Raw genomic sequence first — 20,593 nt, 5'->3', positions numbered from 1 at the left:
AAAAAATACCATCTTACTTTGCAGCGATGTGCAATAGACTCCTTTTCACACGTCCAAAGGCGTAGTTCACATCAAACTTGGAATTAAGAAGCAACTCGGACACCGACCTGCGAGCATGAGCAATAATTCATCATCCTACTTGTTCTGAATTGCTGTTAGCGCAACCATGTTGACATTAAATATTAAAGATATGAATTGAATGTAATTTAGTGTCTTTTGGCACCACAATGTTTTTGAAATTAAAATGTATTTTATGTATATATTTTACATAGAATAAATAAATATAAGTCAGAGGCTTTTGTACCTTTAAGAACACCAGTGCCAAGACCGGGAAAAACAGAGAAACCCTTGAGATGAGTGCGTACAAATGTATAGAATCTGTTGTGTACTGTCTTACCTGTGCTGGTCAGCCATCACCATGGGCATGAGTGTGTAAACAGCGGTCTCGTTATCTGTGAGGAAAGGAGCATTACAAGCAGAGTCACCAAACACAGTTGATACAGCCCACAGGAACTTGCATGAATCAAGCAGATGAATTAAACAGAAATGCATGTGACCCTCATTCAAGCTTGCTCAGTAAAAGAATGATGTAAATGAAGCACTATTTCATGGGCACAAAATACTAACTTGCGGGAAGAAAATACTAAACTGTGGCCATGAAACAAGCACAAATGTAGCGGACCTTCTCTCGCGCCATCATTAAGGTATAGATAATTGAGAGGCATGATGATCTATGTAGTGTTGTGACATAAATTCTGTTTGTTTGTTGCCAAGATTAGAGGCTTGCCAGTACTTTCATGAGCCACAAGACGGCGAGATAGCATTGTGGGAGTTCCGATACAGGCTCACTCCTGTCAACAATTGTTTTCTCTGATCTATCCGGTGTGGTTAAAACTTGTGTTGATGGCTTGGGAACGGCAAATGTCCTTGTTATTTACTTTGATTTCACAGATAAAATAAATGCAAAAGACATACACTTGACACAGACGGCAACATGGTGCATCATGGGGATGTGCTTTAACCACGGTACTACCACGAAGTCCTGTGATCAAACTCCACACTTCCATGTGGAGTTTGATCACGATGCCACTGAGGTATGTTTTCATCTATTTCAGTTAAGCTTTGGAATCAGAACCAAAAGACGGTCCCGAGGGCCTGAAACAGCAGCGTTCCCACTCTTTCCCTCGAGTTTGTATTTTGGCCCCTTGAACTAGTATTTCGTGCCCACAAATTAGTACTATCTTCCCTCACATTAGTACTTTGTTCTCTCTAATTATATTTAGTGTGCACTTTTCACTTATTTTGTGTCCTCATTTTTTTGCCCTCCGTACTTCCCCATATACATTCCATTTAATAACACGGGCTCTATATATTGGTGAATAATTAATTCACAACTACAGATAAGGTGGGGCCAAGTGGAAGTGATCACAATCCAACTTCAAGAAGCCTCCCATGACCGTCTGGAGGAGGGGTAAAAATGATGAGGACAAAAATGACACACAATCCAACAAAAACAATGATCAAGTCTATCAAACAAAGACAACAAAACAACAGCTGTAGTACAAACCAATTGACAACACAAAGCAACACAGAAAGACCAAGTAAACGATAACTGTGGCCCTTGACAGACTGGATCACTGGATTCTGGCGTCACAGCTAATGGTACAAGAGGACCAGCACAGCGTAGGATAAACCACTATTTGAACACTAGATGGGCGGCCTTGCAATTGTAAACAACTGTCACGAATGAAACATTTCAGGACCATTGGTTGACCATATAAGGCAGCTGGTTCGGTGAGAAGTCTGAACATTGGTATTTGTTGACAACTGAAATCCGTGTTTTTCTAGGTCGCATTGCGTGTGTAAATCTGAGTGACAGATTGCAACAGGCGAGCTCCTCCCGGATATGAATGTCAGCATAGTAAAATCATTGACTTTTACAGTCCAAGCCGTGACTTGTGCTACCTTCGGGTAATTCCACGGTTCTTGCTCGGCGGAGAGAACGGGTCAGACGGTTGAGCTGCTCCATGGCCCGTTCCATCATAGGGGGCCACTGGACCGACAGGAACCGAGGGCTCGCTATTTGTGCGGGTAATTGGTTTCGTCCATGAGCAATGACAGAAGATTCGGACTCAGAGTACAATCACATTTCCCTGCTTATGCTTATATTCAATCGCCGCCCAGCAGCTTCCTGTTTTGATGACGTCAGAAAGAGCGGGGAGAATCCTGGGTAGTCCATTTTTTTCTTTGTTAAATTGCGTAAAATTATTCGTTCAGTGGATTGATATTATCCAGACTGAATGACAGAAAATATCAAATTATCGTTTAAAACAAAATTTCAACATTTAAATTTGTTACTGAAAATTCCGTTTAGAAAGAAAAAATAACTATTTAGAAAGGTCTCTGTGCATAATACCTTGCAAGCGATTGCATTTTTCTGTGAAATTTTTGACCAATTTTCAGGTGTTTGTTTGTTTTTTTCTTTGAATATTTACCTGCTGAATAAAGATGTGCCGCTGCACTATTTTATCTATCCTTGCTGTCCTTCTGACATGGCAATCCTGACGGGATTGTGCTAAAATATTGCTCCGTGAGTGACCTCAAACTGCATTGTTGTACACTCAACAAAAATATAAATGCAACAATGTTGTTTTTGCTCCCATTTGACATGAGATGGACTTAAAGATCAAAAGTTCCTTCCAGATACACAATATTACCATTTGTGGCCTGTGGAATGTTGGTCCACTCCTCTTCAATGGCTGTGCGAAGTTGCTGGATACTAGTGGGAACTGGTACACACTGTCGTATACGCTGGTCAAGCACATCCCAACCATGCTAAATGGGTATAATGTCCGGTGAGTATGCTGACCATGCAAGAACTTGAACATTTTCAGCTTCCAAGAATTGTGTACAGATCCTTGCAACAAGGGGCCGTGCATTATCTATCTGAAACATGAGGTGATGTTCATGGATGTATGACACAACAATAGGCCCCAAGGATCTCATCACGGTATCTCTGTGCATTCAAAATGACGTCAATAAAATGCACCTGTGTTCTTCGTCCGTAACAGATGCCTGCCCATACCATAATGCCACCACCACCATGGGCCGCTCGATCCACTATGACATCAACAAAGCGCTCACCCACACGACGCCACATACGCTGTCTGCCATCTGCCCTGAACGATGTAAATCGAGATTCATCCGTGAAGAGCACCTCTCCAACATGCCAGACGCCATCAAATGTGAGCATTTGCCCACTCAAGTCTGTTACGGCGACGGTCTGGAGTCAGGTTGAGACCCCGATGAGGAAGACGAGCATGCATTTGAGCTTCCCTGAGATGGCTTCCGACAGTTTGTGCAGAAATTCTTTGGTTATGCAAACCAATTGTTTCACCAGCTGTCTGAGTGGCTGGTCTGAGACGATCTTGGAGGTGAACCTGCTGGATGTGGAGGTCCTGGACTGGTTTGGTTACACATGGTCTGCAGTTGTGAGGCCGGTTGGATGTACTGCCATATTCTCTGAAACGCCTTTGGAGACGGCTTATGGTGGAGAAATGAACATTCAATGCACGAGCAACAAATCTGGTTGACATTCCTGCTGTCAGCAAGCCAGTAGCACACTCCCTCAATGCTTGCGACATCTGTGGCATTTTGCTGTGAGACAAAACTGCACATTTCAGAGTGGGCTTTTATTGTGGCCAGTCTAAGGCCCACCTGTGCACGAATGATGTCAGATCAGCATCTTGATGTGGCGCATCTGTGAGGTAGGATGGACTATCTCAGCAAAGCAGAAGTGCTCACTATCACACATTTAGACAGATTTGCGAACAATGTTGGAGAGAAATGGTAATATTGTGTATCTCATGCCAAAGGGGAGCAAAAACAAAAGTGTTGCGTTATATTTTTGTTGAGTGTATTTTGCATTACACTGTGTCTGGGCTGTCTTATTTTATTTTCAATCTTATTTCATTTGCCTTCTTTTATTGTACACTATTGTTTTTCTGTAATTTTCCAATCTTTATCTTTTGTTGAATCTCTTTTGTTTGTGGTGATTATTTTTCAGTTTCGTATACAGTTTGTTTAGTTTTTTCTGTACTTCAGAAATGTTATATTCATCTAATTGTAAGATGTTGATATTATTTCCAACATGGTAACAAGGAAGGAAGCATGGAATTAAACATATGAACATTCTTCATATTTTATTGTATTTATTTATTTTAAATAGAAATATGAAACATTCAACTCACACACATCAATCTACAACATCTGGTACCAGTGTTGCATTGTTTGCTGTTCGCCACTGAAATCTTTAACCAAGGGGTGTGCACACTTTAGCTAAAGGCAGTTTAATGGCTGTGTGTAGTTATTTTAGAAGGAATATCTGTACACTGACTGTGTCATATCTTTAGTGTTGATAAATCAAAATATATTGATAAAATGTGCCCTTGATTTGTTCGGTAATGGGGATGAGTGCTGGTGTATGGAATTAGGCGTGAAGCATGAAAAGCTTTGGTATGGAAAGCTTGCACACAAAATTAGGACCCTGGCTTTGACTCTTACCACAAAACCTATCTGTGTCAACACGGCTGTCTGGGTGAGTGAAAGCACAAACATCATAACGAATACTATTACTGGGTCTATCTATCTCAGGCCTAAGCTACCAAAATGTCTGGGTCATGTCATTTCATCCTTCCATTCGTGTCAAAGAGCAACAAAAAAGAGTGCTAGACTTCTTCTGTTGAAGTGCTGGACAGACGGTGGGACTTGGGCGGTGAAGAATCCACAAAAACATCATCTTCCAATCCTTCCTTGATTGGATTCATCTTTGAGGACGCCTTGGTGCCAGGAGATTTTTCTGAAAGGCAAATCAGGCCTATTACATTTAAGGCCAGCTGTACACAAAGTACCTCCTTCATTGCATCAGAATCCATGATTAATTAAATAATGTGGGTCTTACAGTGCTGCCAGTGGGAACCACCTGCTGTCAAGTCATCTCAGTTGTCTTATTCAGGAGACCACTCAGTGAAACAGCATAAAATGAACCGACTCACAGGAACAGTCTCAGTGTAAAGAACATTAGACAAGGAGGGATACTAGGGATCAGAGGAGCAGTCAAGATCGAGGGTTGCTCCTTTCATTCTCTGTCACTTGGGATATTTGGTTTGCAATAAAACCTTTTTGCCAGGATCAGGACAAGGACCAAATCCTTCTGTGGGCCAGTGAGGATTAAAAACATGTCAGACAGGACCTCCTGAGCAGGAATACCTTACCGATCAACTCTTTTCATTGGATGTGAAAAACTCTACACCAGCAAAACAAAGAAAGAAACTAACTGATTGGATTCACTACCCTGACTCCAACGACAAATCTTGAATGAAGCACATGACACCCGGCACCATGCCCCAGCCTACTATGGGTGCCCTCATCTCTTTCAGCACTTATAAAATACATATAAATACAGGCTATTTAAATTGTTTTTGGGGACCAACTCCTTTGTTGAATGGTCATGTAACTCACGCAATGATGAGCCACCTGAACCTCCTCTCAGGATCTGGTTCAGAACATCATCTGTGTCACTCGTGCTGGCCATGCTGTTCCTCATCTGCATCATAGACAGCTGAGAACACATGCTGGGCTGTCGGTCCATTTTCTTCACCGCCTGGGAAATGCCAAAGAACTCAGTGAATCACCTTTAAATTGTCAAGCCATGCCACTAGAATGTGCAAGTGAACAGACCTTGTCACTCAGTGTGGGGTCATTGAGGGCATAGAGTTTGTTGGTGATGTCTTTGCCAATCAGGTAGCGAAACACCTCATTGAGGAATGTGTCTGACTCCAGGAAGAAGGTCAGCCTTTCTCGAGACCAACATAGGTACTTACAGTTCTCCTCAGCTATGATGCTCACCTAAATGTCAACCAAAGCAAACATGGACAAATGATTATCAGTATTATTTTTATTTGAAATGAACCCCACCTGGACATTACCTGGAACTTCTCCCCTCTGTGCATCATGGTAGACCTGAACTCTGGGGAGTCAATGAATGAGTTGGAATAGATGTTGTGAAGAAAATGGCCTCTGTATGACACCTTCATCCTTTTCCACAAGAAAAATAAAGTTGATATTTCAGATTCATTGGTAGTGACTCTCATAAAAGCTGAAAGCAGAGGGTTATTATCCTGTTTCTACAGCCCAAGAAATAATTGAATGCAATTTAAATGTACAAATATAGTGTATGCCTTGTCACAAAGAAAGTATGTGGGTTTCACCTATAGATTGACCATTTGAATCATTGATATTCAAACTGCTGGCTGACGTGCTTGAACACTGCTTTGGAGAATGTGGCCATGGCATTTAATTTAAGAGAAACTGACAAAGGAGCAATAACATCAGACAAATTCGCAGTGAATCCTTAACCATTAATGTCACCAAGATAAGATTCTAAAGATCACTTAGAAGTTCATTGCTTCTTTCCCAATGAGAAAAAATAACTTTTCTTTTCATGCAAACATGAAGATGAATTAAAATCCATTCAGAGCTAAGCGTGCTGTTACACATGACTTGTTATCTAGCCGTGTATGACTGATAAGGTTGGGTTTTTGGTCTAGGTTTCCTGTAGCACTACCAGCAGTAAAAAAGCCAGACAACAAAAATATTCTAAAAGATGTAACATAGCGGAGTAATTGTCCAGCAGGCTGCTGAATATTTGAAACTACTACATACTTTCCTTTGAGGAGAATGCTCAGACGTTCATCCACAGAAGTCTTGTCTTCAGCAGCGTAGGCTTGTCCCTTTTTCATTGTCTGGATAGTGCAAAACTGTCCAGTCAGTCTCTGAAACAAAGCCTCGTGCACATGTAGTGGCTCGAACATGCGCTTGTAGACTGACCGCAGCTCCCTGTCAATCTTTATCTGCAATAAAACAGTGAAACACGATCACAAGCTTCAACCACTGTTCTACTCCCCTAAAGACTATTACAAACACAAGCCTATATTTATATCCAGCTATATCAAATCATTTTTTAGATAGACACAAAACTCACAGGGCGCCGCTTGTACAGGAGGTAGAACCAATGCATGAAGTTGACTAACAGGAAGACCACGTTCCAGACCATGACGTCCAGGTTGCACCTATACAAGGTGGCCCAAGTGATGAAGAGGGTGCATCCTGTCAGGAGGTCAAGAGAGCAGATGATGATGATACAGACTGCTGTAGGAAGTTGAAGTGACAGACATTCCCTGCTCTAGCCAGATGTATGAAGCTTGATCCACCAGCGTTTTATCTTGTCTGTCTACAGTCTTTATCTGTTAGGGGGATCCTAGCCCACAATTCATACTGCAATACGTTTCTTTGAATAACAATGCAACATAAGGACAAAATTGCAGTCGAGTTGAAGTATGGTCTTGCGTACCCCTTGCCGATCAGTAAAGGTCATGCATCAATCAATCATTTTTCTATCTCTCATTTTTAGCGCTAAACAGACGCTCATTGTTCTGAGCAACAAACTTCTCCCTCATTCCATTTGCCGAACGTGGACAGATTTTTAATCACTAACTGAAGCACTGGCAAACCTGTAACAAGTTAGTAATGACAGAGGGATGCAATTGGACAACGACGCAGCAGTCAAGCCAACTCTTGCTTGTTAGTCAGAGCAAGACCTCTGCCACAGCTGGATTCTGAAGTTGGAATGATTCTGATGACGACAGTTGGTGCACAGCTTTAAAGTAATGCAAAACAAGAGTGTACAGTCTTTCATAATGCTTACGTTGCATTTATATAACTACTATAGATTAATTCCTCAACTACACTAACTCTTCACTTTACCTCGCCAGAAGCTACCATACACGAGTATGAACATACATAACATCTTCCATGAAGTCTTATAAATGCATAATGATGCATGTGATGTGAAGAAGACAGGTCTGATAAGAAGGAAGCAAAAGTAGTCTTTCTAACGGTACATTATGATACATACGGCACCAATTCATAAAACCTCACATAATAACATAAAGTGAGAGTGCCACCGCCTGATCAATGAAAATGAGGACACTGCTTCGTGAAGCCTCATCAAAGCAACAATGCTCCTGATAAATCAACTGTTCAATTCCTGGTTATACAAATCAGCAAAGACATACATTTACAAAATCTGGAAAATCTGGATAAACCTTCCCTGTCTCAATCCTCATCTGTGGGCAGATTTTAGTTGATAAAATGGAACCTATCTTTAGAGAAGGTTCTTTGTCAATACCAAGGGTTGTGCTTGAAAATATTGGTCAGGTAAATTTCAATCACTGAAAGCAAAGAAAATACACTATAAAAAGAGTTCAAATGTTCGATTGAGTTCGAATGATCAATTCATAGGTGGGTAAGATTACATGATTACAGTTTGAGGTTTCATTTTCCCAGGGTGAAGGTGGACACATGGAATGAAACTGTTGCTTATGCGATACATACAGAAGAAGCAAATAATGGACATTATTAGGTTTCACATGGTGATGTGCTGAGTAACTTTATTATTAACTTTATTCTTTGCCATTGCTAGCATGTGCGTGCCACTTATATAGAGTCCTCTCGTCCAGTCAGGCAGAGTCATGATTCATAACAACTTTACATTACTACATTTTGTCAAGACTCAAGTAGATGGGTTTCAAATAGCTTATAAAATTACATGCAACATGATGGGCATCTTTCACTCCAATATATATAGAACAGTGGTGGGACTTCATTATGCTTAATTAATTACATTATCATTATTACGATTTATTAATTACAACAAAAAAATCAATTAAATTTAATTTAACAGTTTGCTCTCCAGACAACATAGAACCTTTGTAAGTGCAGGAGTCCCAGGTGCACCGATCACACTGATGCAAGACACGTCGCAGCTAGGATGATAACAACAACAACAAACATGGAGGAATGTTTTTTGCTGTACAATGGCCACACTTTCCACTACTCTGAATGTATTTGATATTTTTATAAAATTGAAATTCTTATATAAATATTTTCAAGACATTAAAAGAGCTTTAGTTTAAATAAGGTGATATAAAAACATGAATATAGCCACCATCATGATTTATTGTGGTAATGTAAAATTGATGCAAAATAAACAATATTTTGTTGTTTAAATGTATGTATGGGTCCATCATTTGATTCAGTAATATACCACATTCATTCAAATTGAAAATTTGGCAAATGTGGCAAATATTCTTATACCATTAAACTGCAATTAATTTAGATTAATTAATCATAAATTCTCAAATTAACTATATTTTTTTAACGAATGCCACGCCTAATATAGATCTATCTGTCGATCAGAAGGTAAGGAAGAAATTAGAAAGAACAGAAGAGCAAACTTCTTGTCTGGCCACTCGTCCTTTCTCATGTTATCGTTGTTGTCTACTTCATCAGATGTATTGACAACTACATGTTTTTGGCCAAGACTGAACAAGAGTCTGAACAACAACTGTGCTCCAGTTCATGATCTCTTTTGAGTCATTCAGGAGCTGAGCCAACATCACAGCCATTTTCCCTGAACCTTTCCACTCAACTGAAATGCCGACATTCACTGCACACACTAACAATCACACAAGCTGTAATACAAGCTGTAAACTGTGGGGAGGTCGTCGGCAAGTACTGTTGGAAAAAGTCCTGGTGCATGGTGTAACATGCATGTTGACACCATTGATCATTAGATTTTACTGTCCACGCTAAGGTGGGACTCTTAGTTGGTTTCATTCATCGTCATCATACTCAGCTAAATTTACCCATGTCATTCAGCAAAGTTCTGTTCTCTATTTACATGCTGCCCCTCGATCAAATCACCCAGCCTGACACCAAAGACATTTGATCATACTGGGCAACCAATCTTAGTATCAGGATATCCACCAGATCATGAACAGTGACGTGGCTTAAATATTAAGTGGATCATAGTTGCACTACCTAAGGGTAGCAGAGCAAGTGGGGAAAACACGTGGCCCGTGAATTCACAAACTCAGATTGGGAAGAGGAATATTGAAAGTGATGGAGATTAGTGACAGAAAGTGATGCTGCTTCTGCTTAATGTTGTGACGGCGAGTGTGTTTGTACTGACGGTCCACAAGCAGCACATACTGGAGCAGACACTTGGACAAACATGGACAAACAGCACTTACAGTGACGATGGTAGCAATGTCAAAAAGAAAAAACGGACACTGTGACAGGTGAACGAACAAAAGTACAATGCGGATACTGGTGGAGGCATGAAGGAAAAGAGGAAAAGTACCAGCAGTGGATCACAAACATTGCAAAAGCTGTGTAGTTCACCATAACTGTCGCCAGGTGACGCCATAACATGCGAATTAGTTGAGTGAATCTACTTCCATCCCAAAGTTAGGCTCATAATGATTTGAGGATTCACAGTACGCTTTTTACCGATCACCATTTGAAATGAAATAGTGACATCCAAACATAATATGTCATTGACAAAAAACTTCGGCCCCCAGGGGGTAACGTTTTATTACCCTTATTTTATGAAGTTTAGATATTATCACATATCACTTCTTAAGCTATTATGATGGCTGTCAGCCTGACTTGCACACTTCTGGAACTAGTCATACTGACGTCTCTGTATCTTTTCCTCTGTTTAAATATACAAGGCTCTGGGACTCCTCTTGTTTAAAGAAATGGGCCTCTTAAAAGTACCAGCAGATCTCCCACATGTCTAGCTGCTTCCTTCCCCCACTCTCTTCAACATGAAAAAGCTCAAACTGCTTTTTTTCCATTCACCACGCTTTTTTCAAACCTCTTCTTTAATGGCTCAAGAGAAACACTTATGACCACTCAAGGCATTATATAAATAAGGCCTGTCTTATCATGGCAGGAATGCTTTTCAGTAGGTGGCGCTGTGCACTGACCTGTCATCAGAAGAAGGCGTAGCAAGATCATGTGCAGACCCAAGGTGGTGGGCAGCACCAAGCCCAGCAGCAGAGATGCATTTCCTAAATGAAAGAGGAGATGGTGTGCCTGCTCCCACTCCTGGCATGTGGAGTCATTGGCCCCCATCAGCGGGAAGGTAGGGGTGGCAGTGGGGAAAGATGGCGGTGGAGCTGGTGAAAGCATGGAGGCCATTGTGCAGCACAGTCACCTACAAAAGGAAAACAAGGAATGATTAGATTCCATGTTAAAAGGGAAAATGACACAACTGGCAACATACGGTAACAGGAAGGTGGGGTAGAAGGACTTTTGATGTTAACTACCTCTTCTACAAATTAGTCTGCACCAAATCAAAATTGTTTATGTCATTAACCTCTTTGCTGACTCAACAAAAATCTAAAAACTTTTGGCAGTCCACCATTAAACCTACAAAGATGCATGGAAAAGGAAAGCAAATCCACATAAAAAGCAGGGAAACAAGTCAACTGAGGAAGGAAGACAACAGTAATTAACGATTGATAGCAGGCAGGGACTTTATGGGGCTAGAACAGGGACAGCTTACATTGGCATTGAAAAAATATATATATTAGATGGAAATGAGAATATGTGCATTGAAAAAAAGAATATTGGTTGAAAAAAATGAAAAAACATAGAAATATATTATTATATTTAATTGTAATACCATTTTAGTTTTCAGTCTCAGTTCAAAAACGTTTCAGCTAATATTCTATTTAGTACGGAGCACTGGACGTGACGTGCATGTGTTTATTTTTTTGGATGTGGCATGCATGACTTTTTTTTTAACCATTTTTTATGCCAAGATAACAGTTATCTCGAGATCATTTTTATCTCAAGATACAAGTGTAAATGTCAGCGCATGCGTAACTGCCTCTCGGGCAAAACACTTTGTCGAAATCCTCCTGTAACCACGGTGTCTCTCATAGCTTTGTAACTGTCAATGTTGTCAGTCACTGTCTGCAAGTCTCTGCACTTTCAACACTCTGATCAAGTGCCTTCTACTCAAAATAATGCCGTATGTGGCTGAGCTCTACATATTACGCGTCCCTAGAAGTGATTTATGTTTTTGGGTTTTTCTTTTTTTTTTTTTTTTTTTCCAATGCCAATGTAAGCTGTCCCTGTTCTAGCCCCATAGGACTTCCCCTACAGCACTAACCACTTCGACTTCACTAACCTCATGATACAGAGCTTCGATCATCGCAGGTTCAGATTGATACTTCATGACTGCAATGTTTTATCTGACCATGTCATTACACCAAAGATATAACCCTATAAGCGTTTCTTTTATTTTATGCTTTAAAAGTTGACAAAGATGCAAAAGAAACAATTACGCACTTCCAGCCCAAAATCGCTTTTAAATTGTAAGTACTGAAAACCCAATAGTCACCATGCAGATAAACTCGGAGTAAACGTGGGTGAAATCAGAGAAGAATCCATCTGGTAAACAACAACTTGTATAACAGACATTTTCTCACGCACCACTATAAATAACTACAGGCTCCCACAGTCAGCTGTCGGCGGTGCGACTTGGCTGATGTGCAGCGGCTTTTGGTCCCCGCTTAAAAATAGACCAGGAGGGACTCATTGGGGTTCTGTCAAGTCTTTGTCTTCCTTACTTTGTCAACCAAGTAAAAAGACGGGTTCACTTACGACGAGAGACGAGATCAGACCTGGTCCAGTGGAACCGCAAAATTGAGGTGTGTGAACGGAGATCGGAGCCTTCTCACACCGAGACTGGGGGCAGCTCGCAGTCCGGCCGCACATTCCTCTCAGATGACAGACGAATGGCTGAAGGAAGTCCAGAGCCGATGGACTGACCATATTGTCCGGCAGGGGGAGACACAGCTACAAGTCACAAACTGTCAAATTATTTGCGAATGGGTTCCATAAATGAATTGTGATTCTTCAACCACAAGAAATCCAGAATTACGTTCAAAATAGATTTTATAAATACCTGCACATATGAAGTTTTATGACAAACTATTGCATGAAGCTCCATTTAAGCAATTGATACTCTCAGAAATATGTCACATTTCTATATAAAATATTAAATAAATTCAGAGTTGCAGAACCAAATTTCAATAGACCCAAGTCATCAGTCAATACTGGTCTTATGCAATACAATTGGCAAATGAGAGTTTAAAAATGCAATTTTTTCTAAACTCAAAAAAATGACTTGGAATTATTTTGTCTGGCATCCTCGGACCATCAGAACATCAAGGAAAGCAAAGAAATTGGTTAAAATACAAAAGCCGAATTTTGGTGTTTTTTTTTTTTTAATTGGTCCTGACTCAAAATGCCAAAAAATGGCATTTTTTCAAAACTCAAAAAATAGTAAGTAATCGCAAATGCTGAATAAATTCGACCTAAATATTCTAGACAAGTGTCATAGGTGCTAAGAAGGAAGGGGTACAAGTGCTTAAGCTGTGGAATATGTAGTGCGGTGTATTAACTCATAGCAGGACAGGTGAGCGGTACATACCATGAGCAATAGCAATAGCTGGACTTTTGGTCTAAAGGCATCACCAATTATGATTGTTGAAGTCACCCTGTAACTTGATTTGAAATCACAAAACCAAGAACATGAAAAACAAAAACAAAAAAATCATAGTTTCTTACAGGGGTTATGTTTGTTTAATGATTGAACAGCAATATTTCAGTTTATATATGCTATTGCTGTAAACACCCTTGGTTGAACAGTGAATATCAAATGCAGTTGGCGATCTATGCCATTGTATACCTGCTAGGGTTTTGGACCAGGAACGAAACAGGAAAATGTTCCAGACCTTAAAAGACCATTCATTATTTTATTCTTTACAACACATTTATCAGTTCCTTGAAATCCTTTTGACACAGTTGGCTAACAGTCTTGACCAGCTTCAACGAAGTGACTCATACAAAGTAAAAAATGAACAACTCTACATATAAATGTTTCACATTACTTTGCAAAGCGCATCAAACTACATCATTATCTTGAATAAAACAATGCCAATTATTCTTGGGACTTCAATTACACCACATTTTATAGCCATTCAGCCAACCTCAACCGCTTATCCGTTGCTATGGCCTAGGGTCAGCAGCTTCAAAGGACACGGTCCCAGACACCAGCTCTGACTGGGGAATGTTGAGACGCTTCCAGGCCAGTGAAGAGATCCACTTGGTCCTGGGTTGATCCCTTGGTCTCATCCCAGTTGGCCATGCCTGAAACACCTCCAAGGGGAGCGTCCTCATGAGATGCCCGAACCACCTCAACTGACTCCTCTCAATGTGGTGAAGTGGCAGCTCTACTCCGAGTCTCTCCCGAGTGACAGAACTAAAAAACACAGTTGGTTGATGTGATGCAACCTAAACTGTATAATAAGGTGGTACTAAGCAGTAATTTTGTAGCAGACCTTGACTAATAGAATCAGGCAGACTTTGGCCTTATAGATGTTAATTAACTATATTACAGAACCTGCTTATAGATCATGAATTACAGAAAGCTTTTATACAACTTTAATGCCAATTAAATAAGGCAGCATCTTTCATATCCTTATTTATTGAATTATTTCATATCTTAATTTAATTCATCTGGCAAATTACATGAAATTAAATCTAATTAAATCTACTCTTATTAGTCACTTTTTTGCCTATATATTTGTCACTGAACACAGTGCACACACTATTATGTTGTTACGTTGATGTTGACGTTTCATTACATTCTAACTTTATATATACATAACATAATTAACGTAGACAGCAACAAAAACAAAACCAATCCCAAAACACTTTACCACCTTTTAACTGTTCCTGGCAACTATGAAAGGTCATGAAGCTTAAGACCGCAAAATACATCTTATCAAGAGAGACAGACACAAACTCAGAATGTTTTTGTCATAATCATGTGAAGAAGAAACTGGGCTCGCCAAGGTAGTCCTCATCTAGTCATGGGTTCTCCACCTCCCTGAGCCGGCACTTGCAGGAAGATATCTGTTTTTTCTAATTCAGGGGCCGGCATGTGACAGTAACTGGGTAAGCGGAGATCATATCGCCGACTGCAGCTGCCAAAGGCCTTGTCATTAAGAGAGTACAACTTCTCTGCTATGTCATTGCGCACAATCAGGGCGAAGATCCTGGCGATGTAGCGGTGTTTGGCAAAGAGCAGGTAGAGTTTCTTCCTCCTCCATGCAATGTATCTGCAAGGGTTGTCAGCACACAGGGTGACCTGAAGATACACAAACCATAACCATCTTGTATCAGAGTTCCAAGTCAAAATGAAAAAAAAAAACAATAATCCAAACAAGTCAACAACTCTATGCAAAACAAAAAAGTGTATTTTTTATGATTAAATGTATTCTGCAAAAATCTGTCGGTCTGTTGTCTCTAATGATTGGACAAGAAGAGGATGTAAAGTAGTCCTGACATCTGCCCACAACACTGACATGAATGTAAGTCAGTTCCACAGGGGAAGCAGATCGGCTGGGTTACTTTCTGAACAGCCTCCACACCGGCTACTGCAAGTAATATACATTTTTTCAAAGAAAGAAAATGTTTTGATGATTGAATATTTTTGATTAAAAATATATATAGATAACAAATAACAATAAAAAAAAGAAAGAACTGCAAAGCTTTTCATTAATTCAGTCCTTCAAACAGAACATGCATTCCAGATGCATTGAAAAGGACAATCCCTCAACAAATGAATTCTTGTCACAAACAGAAGTATCCAGATAGTTTGGTCAAACACTCGTCTGAAAAGTTCAACACTGAAAAGTTGACACTTTGCACTGAAGTGTTGCCATGACAATGGTCAGATCCGTCCGTTACTTGACATCAGAGACAACAAATAAAGGATCAAATAAAGAGGAAACGTGTGATACATGGGTCGGAAAGTCAAAATCATTTTGTCTTGTATTGCGCTGCTCCAGTTCGGTCACTAGCTGATGAATCACCATTTGTCAGAGGTTGGACTGTAACTTACTAAATTATTAGTATAGTTTATATTGAGCCACACAGATCTTGATGAAAGGTAAAATTCAAAATAGTGAGCTCACTGTCAAAGCATGAGATGTATGACACTATCTCACCTAATCTTGATGATGAAACTACAAGCTAAATGAAACTACGATTGAAATAACTCCCACTCACCAGTAGAATATATGTGGGGACGTGCCTGTTTCAAATCCTGACACAGATTGTTCCACAAAGATGAACATCATTTATATCCATACTGTTCAAATTTGAAGACAATTGCTTGTGGTGTGCTCTCACTCAGACGCTGTCTACACCCTGTAAGGGTAAATTGGGCTTTCAAACTAACCATGTGGAAGTTTTATTTCTCCATGTTTCATGCAGTTAATACTCCCCAATTCGTCAATCATTTTTAAAGAGGAGCATATTTTGGGGTGTTGGCTTTTTTTTTTAATCAAGTATAGTGTGTGTGTGTGTGTGTGTGTGTGTGTGTGTGTGTGTGTGTGTGTGTGTGTGTGTGTGTGTGTGTGTGTGTGTGTGTGTGTGTCGAATGTGACCTGGAAAACACCCTCCTCAGATGGCCGCAGAGAATCCCACTCTGGAGAATCCAGGAACTGGAAAGGATAGATATAGTGGAGAAACTCTCCATTTACAGTCACACGGACTCTGTAAAGAAATAGATAGACGGATGATTAACACTACTGATATCTAATTACATATACACACATCTGGGACACATACAGCCTCTCGTCGGCCTCCGGGCACACGTCTCCTATTTGCGAGCCATCATAACTGAGCAGTGCGAAAACCCTGATCTACATTTGGCTGCGTTAACTTACCTTCTTTTTTTCTACTATCAGACTATTTGTTTGCATCATTCATTTAACTTTCAATTATGTTTTTTAATTCAGTAAAAAAGAGGATACACGTCACTAAAGGAGGATTTTTTTTGGTCGGTAATTTCCTGAGGGATCATATACTGAATACATTGATGAACACAATGGCAGCAATACTAATGGAACATTACAGAGTTTAATACAATTTAATACAGTCCCTCAATGTTGCAGTCGCATTTCAAACAATTGCTAATTCGGCGAGGCGATGCAATTTTGCCTTTCACTCAAATTCGACCGATCACTTTCGTCTCCTTCGGAGCTCATCTCGACCCCGTGGAACATATCACCAGCTCGTGTTTTGATTTACTGAAGGAATGAGCCGCTGAACACACGAACACACCCCGCCTTCATCTCTCGGATTCTGCTCATCCAACATCCCAAGTTTTGAAAGTGGCCAGAAAAGCAATATGACAGGTGAAACATTGGGGCCAAACACAGCGTCACCTGCCAGACAGCAGCACCGACAGCTTCTCGATGGCAGTTTTCCCCTCGACGGCGAAGCAGTGCTCCTCCTCCAGACTGTGGACTTGTCCGTCACAGCAGGTGACGATCTTCTTAAACTGTGTCAGGGAAACCCCGAGCTTCTTAAACACGCAGGTGTAGAGCTCCTGGAAGTCTCTGTCAAAGGAGATGCCGCGGAGGCGGTAAGCGACGTGCAGGACCTGAGCCAAGCTGGCAGCGAATAGGGCCAAACTCCACAGGAACGAGTCGGTGCTGCACGGGTCCGACCATGCCCACAGGCAGCAGCAGAAGAAACCCAGGGTCAAGCAGGTGAACAAGTGGAGGAGTCCGTAGATGCCGCTGCCCCCCATGAAGCCGAGGAAGAGGAAGATGTGACCGAGGTGGAAGACGGAGCCCTCGGAGCCGTCCGTCCAAGCATTGCAGAGCGGGTAACCGAGCCCCGCCTGCGGCAGCGTGAAGTTCAGGCTTTCAAAGTCAGGAGGCTCCATGTCGACTGGGAACACAGCTCACACCATCTAAACGGCCTCGTCGACTCGCAGTTGTCATCTGACACCTGATCAGATGGAAGCAGAAATAGTTGCAGCTCCAAAATAAAACGCCCCCATGTGAGCCCTGTAGTCGGACTAGAGCTGTCAGAGAGAGCCGCTCTCCATTTCAAACGTGAAATCTCACGTGATTCAACCTGTGGCAAGTGGAAACATAGAGACGAGTAGAGAAAACATTACGCTTCATGATCTACGGAAAAATCCCGACAGAAGCGTCATATGTAAGGTAAAGGTAGCGCACCCGGTCTGAAACTTTTAAGAATCGATTCATCTGTCAATTGTTTCCATTAATTGACGAATCGAAAAAAAAATGAAAAGCCACAATTTGCACCCTCTTATCCAATATCTGACTGATTGCAAACATATCTGGTAACGGACTTTCCCAAGTGCATTAACAAGTTGATTTTAAAATGTCTTCAAGCTGTTAGAAGAATAATTAAAATAGAATTAAATAATGGCCTAATGGATGGTTTAGACTTTTTTAACCGTGTGCAGGAAGATGTATATATTTGTTCAAGGGGATGTTAGAACAATTAATTATTTATTTTAAATAGATTATTGTTATTATCATATTTCTATATTTTTAAATATATGACAATAATAGTAATAATAATATAATAACAATAATAATAATAGTTATAGAGTGAGAGTTATTTTGTGTCCGGATGTGGTTGCCGTAGTGACTGACAATGTGTAATGGAAACCCGCAAATAAGTAATGGAGCGGGTTTCCATTAGTAAATAATCCTCGTGTGCTACCTGTAAGCTGTTGTGACTCGAGGTGTGGCAGATCGGTTTGACATGTCCAAATCAATCTATAGAGGGTTTTCAGGGCACGTCATCACCGCATCATCCAACCCGGAAGCCGCCATGTTGGAGATACTCTTTGTAAACACCCCCACAGACTGTGAATGGGTGATGGAAAAAAGCCCCCCCCCCAAAAAAAAACAGAAAGGCTCGTCGAAATGAGTTGGGTGTGCCGGGACATACAGAGAGGGACTAAGGGGCTTTTCACACTGCGGGTTCTGTCTCGGGTGGCCTGAGTTCAATTAAAAATATTATATTATTATAAAATTAGTTTTTCCCTCACTACAATCTATCTCGTCAACAGTTTTGTTCATCTTCTTTCGCACAGTGATGCAAGACAAGCATAGAGTTGTATCAGCTGTGAATCTGTGATGGTTTCCTGAACTTTCAGACATTTAAACAAATTTGGCGTCCGCAGTGGTTGAGACGCCCCTAGCTAAAAGCTTGGTCCCGCTCTACATGTAGTCTAGCGCCGAGTCGCCTTAGGCGAGAAACTCACCACCCGATGAGAGTTTCCAGAGACAAAGCGCAGGTCTCCAGCCGGGATCAAGTCCGCGACCAAAACCCGACTCGCTTGTGTTCACATCTCGGACTTCTGAGCCAAAAGAGCTTTGTCTCGAGACAGAACCGGCAGTGTGAAAGCGCCCTTAATGAACACAAAAATGCGCGACACTTGGAAAAGTTGAGCTTTACCCGTACGAGTTGGCCCAGTCGTCGTGGGTGAACGACGACCTGGACAGTCTGCCATCGACTGTCTAGTCCATACAACGCTGAGGACCTGAAATGTTGCCGGAGTTCGAAAGCGGATAACCAGATGGTGTGCGGATGGGTCAGGGAACTGTTAGACCAAGTCATCGATGACATTTGCATCTTATATGTCAATGTGACGCATTCAAATATTTTCATGTTTCATTTTGAGATTGTGTGCTATTTTAGTTTGTATTTTTGTGTATGTGAGATAGCTTTTTAAGGGAATGTTCTGAAAATTGTGAGGGTTGGCATCAATAAATATGTTCAGATCAAAGTTCTGTGTATTCTCTTCCATAGCAACATAATGCAAATGAATAGTCATTTAGGCTATACTTTTTATTCTTTTTTACTCTATAATATCCACAGTTTTCCCACAAAGGTCCTGGTTCACCTTTGCTAACCACAAGCACCTCCTCTCTTCCAACAACTACTGGCATTGTTTCTCCTTGATTTGTTAATACCTTTGAAAGTCGATGAAATTCCAAATGTTTTTCACGATCGGAACGATTTCTACAGCCCAAAAAATCAACATCAAATCATTTTTCCAGAAAATGCTGCAGAATCGCCTTCAGTACCGTTTTGTGTTGAGCAGTGAGTATCTCCAACATAGCAGCTTCTGGGTTTGATGACGTGGCCATCTTCACTTCTTCTGTACACTGGTCACCACACATATGAAGGGGGTAATTACATGGCATAGAGCGGATGCACTGCATGCATCAATGCAAGGGTTTGAGAAGGCAGGATTTGCCATCACTGTGTGCGCAGTGGATGCGTGTCACGTTCCCATGTTATAGCCACAGTGTGAGAACGCCCTTGCCTATTATAACAGGAAGCAGTTTTTCTCATTCATACTGACTGCTTTCCAAACAAGTCATCCATATGCTAGGGAATTGACGTATGGTTTAGTAAATATTACACAGTATTCTTTTATTTTGAACCATGCAAACTAGGGACGGGCGATAATTTATCATACACGATATACCGCCAAACACAATCTCCACGATGACAATTCTGCATCTCACGATAAATAAATGAACATCTAATAAAATAAACACCAATCCAGTGACTAAGAGTCGACCAATGTCATTGTCAAAAATGATTTAAAAAAATATTAAAAATAAAAATACGTTTAAAACTATTTATTAAAAATAAGTTTAAAACTACAATCGTGAACCAAAGTCCACCACACTCTCCACAACTGTCACATGCCGGTGTTGGCTGTCAAATGGTGAGGAGCTGGAGAGCTTGTGAG

At 40.8% G+C, this 20,593-nt stretch overlaps 3 protein-coding genes across 7 annotated transcripts in view; all 3 read right to left on the bottom strand.

The window, feature by feature from the left end:
• hace1 (HECT domain and ankyrin repeat containing E3 ubiquitin protein ligase 1) overlaps nucleotides 1-2,191 on the bottom strand; it is a 33,540-nt gene extending 31,349 nt beyond the window's left edge. For 4 of the 5 annotated variants that reach the window (XM_053880727.1, XM_053880728.1, XM_053880729.1 and 1 more), the window contains exons 1-3: nucleotides 1,966-2,191; nucleotides 398-452; nucleotides 18-107 (exon numbers count right to left, since the gene is read on the bottom strand). In XM_053880727.1, the coding sequence (XP_053736702.1) occupies nucleotides 18-107; nucleotides 398-452; nucleotides 1,966-2,044 (224 nt within the window). In that variant the 5' untranslated portion in view covers nucleotides 2,045-2,191. The remainder of the gene's footprint in view (nucleotides 1-17; nucleotides 108-397; nucleotides 453-1,965) is intronic. The other variant, XM_053880730.1, reaches the window with a different exon arrangement.
• Nucleotides 2,192-4,265: 2,074 nt separating this feature from the next.
• bves (blood vessel epicardial substance) lies at nucleotides 4,266-12,730 on the bottom strand. Its single transcript, XM_053881413.1, has 8 exons — nucleotides 12,583-12,730; nucleotides 10,896-11,125; nucleotides 7,043-7,167; nucleotides 6,724-6,911; nucleotides 5,988-6,096; nucleotides 5,740-5,907; nucleotides 5,521-5,662; nucleotides 4,266-4,858 (listed from the first exon to the last, which is right to left on the bottom strand). The coding sequence occupies exons 2-8, from the start codon at nucleotides 11,107-11,109 to the stop codon at nucleotides 4,728-4,730; spliced, it is 1,077 nt and encodes a 358-aa protein (XP_053737388.1). The 5' UTR covers nucleotides 11,110-11,125; nucleotides 12,583-12,730; the 3' UTR covers nucleotides 4,266-4,727.
• Nucleotides 12,731-13,742: 1,012 nt separating this feature from the next.
• Nucleotides 13,743-17,736, bottom strand: popdc3 (popeye domain containing 3). Its single transcript, XM_053881471.1, has 3 exons — nucleotides 17,223-17,736; nucleotides 16,440-16,548; nucleotides 13,743-15,136 (listed from the first exon to the last, which is right to left on the bottom strand). The coding sequence occupies exons 1-3, from the start codon at nucleotides 17,726-17,728 to the stop codon at nucleotides 14,849-14,851; spliced, it is 903 nt and encodes a 300-aa protein (XP_053737446.1). The 5' UTR covers nucleotides 17,729-17,736; the 3' UTR covers nucleotides 13,743-14,848.
• Nucleotides 17,737-20,593: the final 2,857 nt, after the last annotated feature.

This window comes from Synchiropus splendidus, chromosome 12, assembly GCF_027744825.2.
Source record: "Synchiropus splendidus isolate RoL2022-P1 chromosome 12, RoL_Sspl_1.0, whole genome shotgun sequence".
Classification (NCBI taxonomy): domain Eukaryota; kingdom Metazoa; phylum Chordata; class Actinopteri; order Syngnathiformes; family Callionymidae; genus Synchiropus; species Synchiropus splendidus.
The sequence above is the reverse complement of the archived record's forward strand: the minus strand, read 5'-3'. Positions and strand labels throughout refer to the sequence as shown.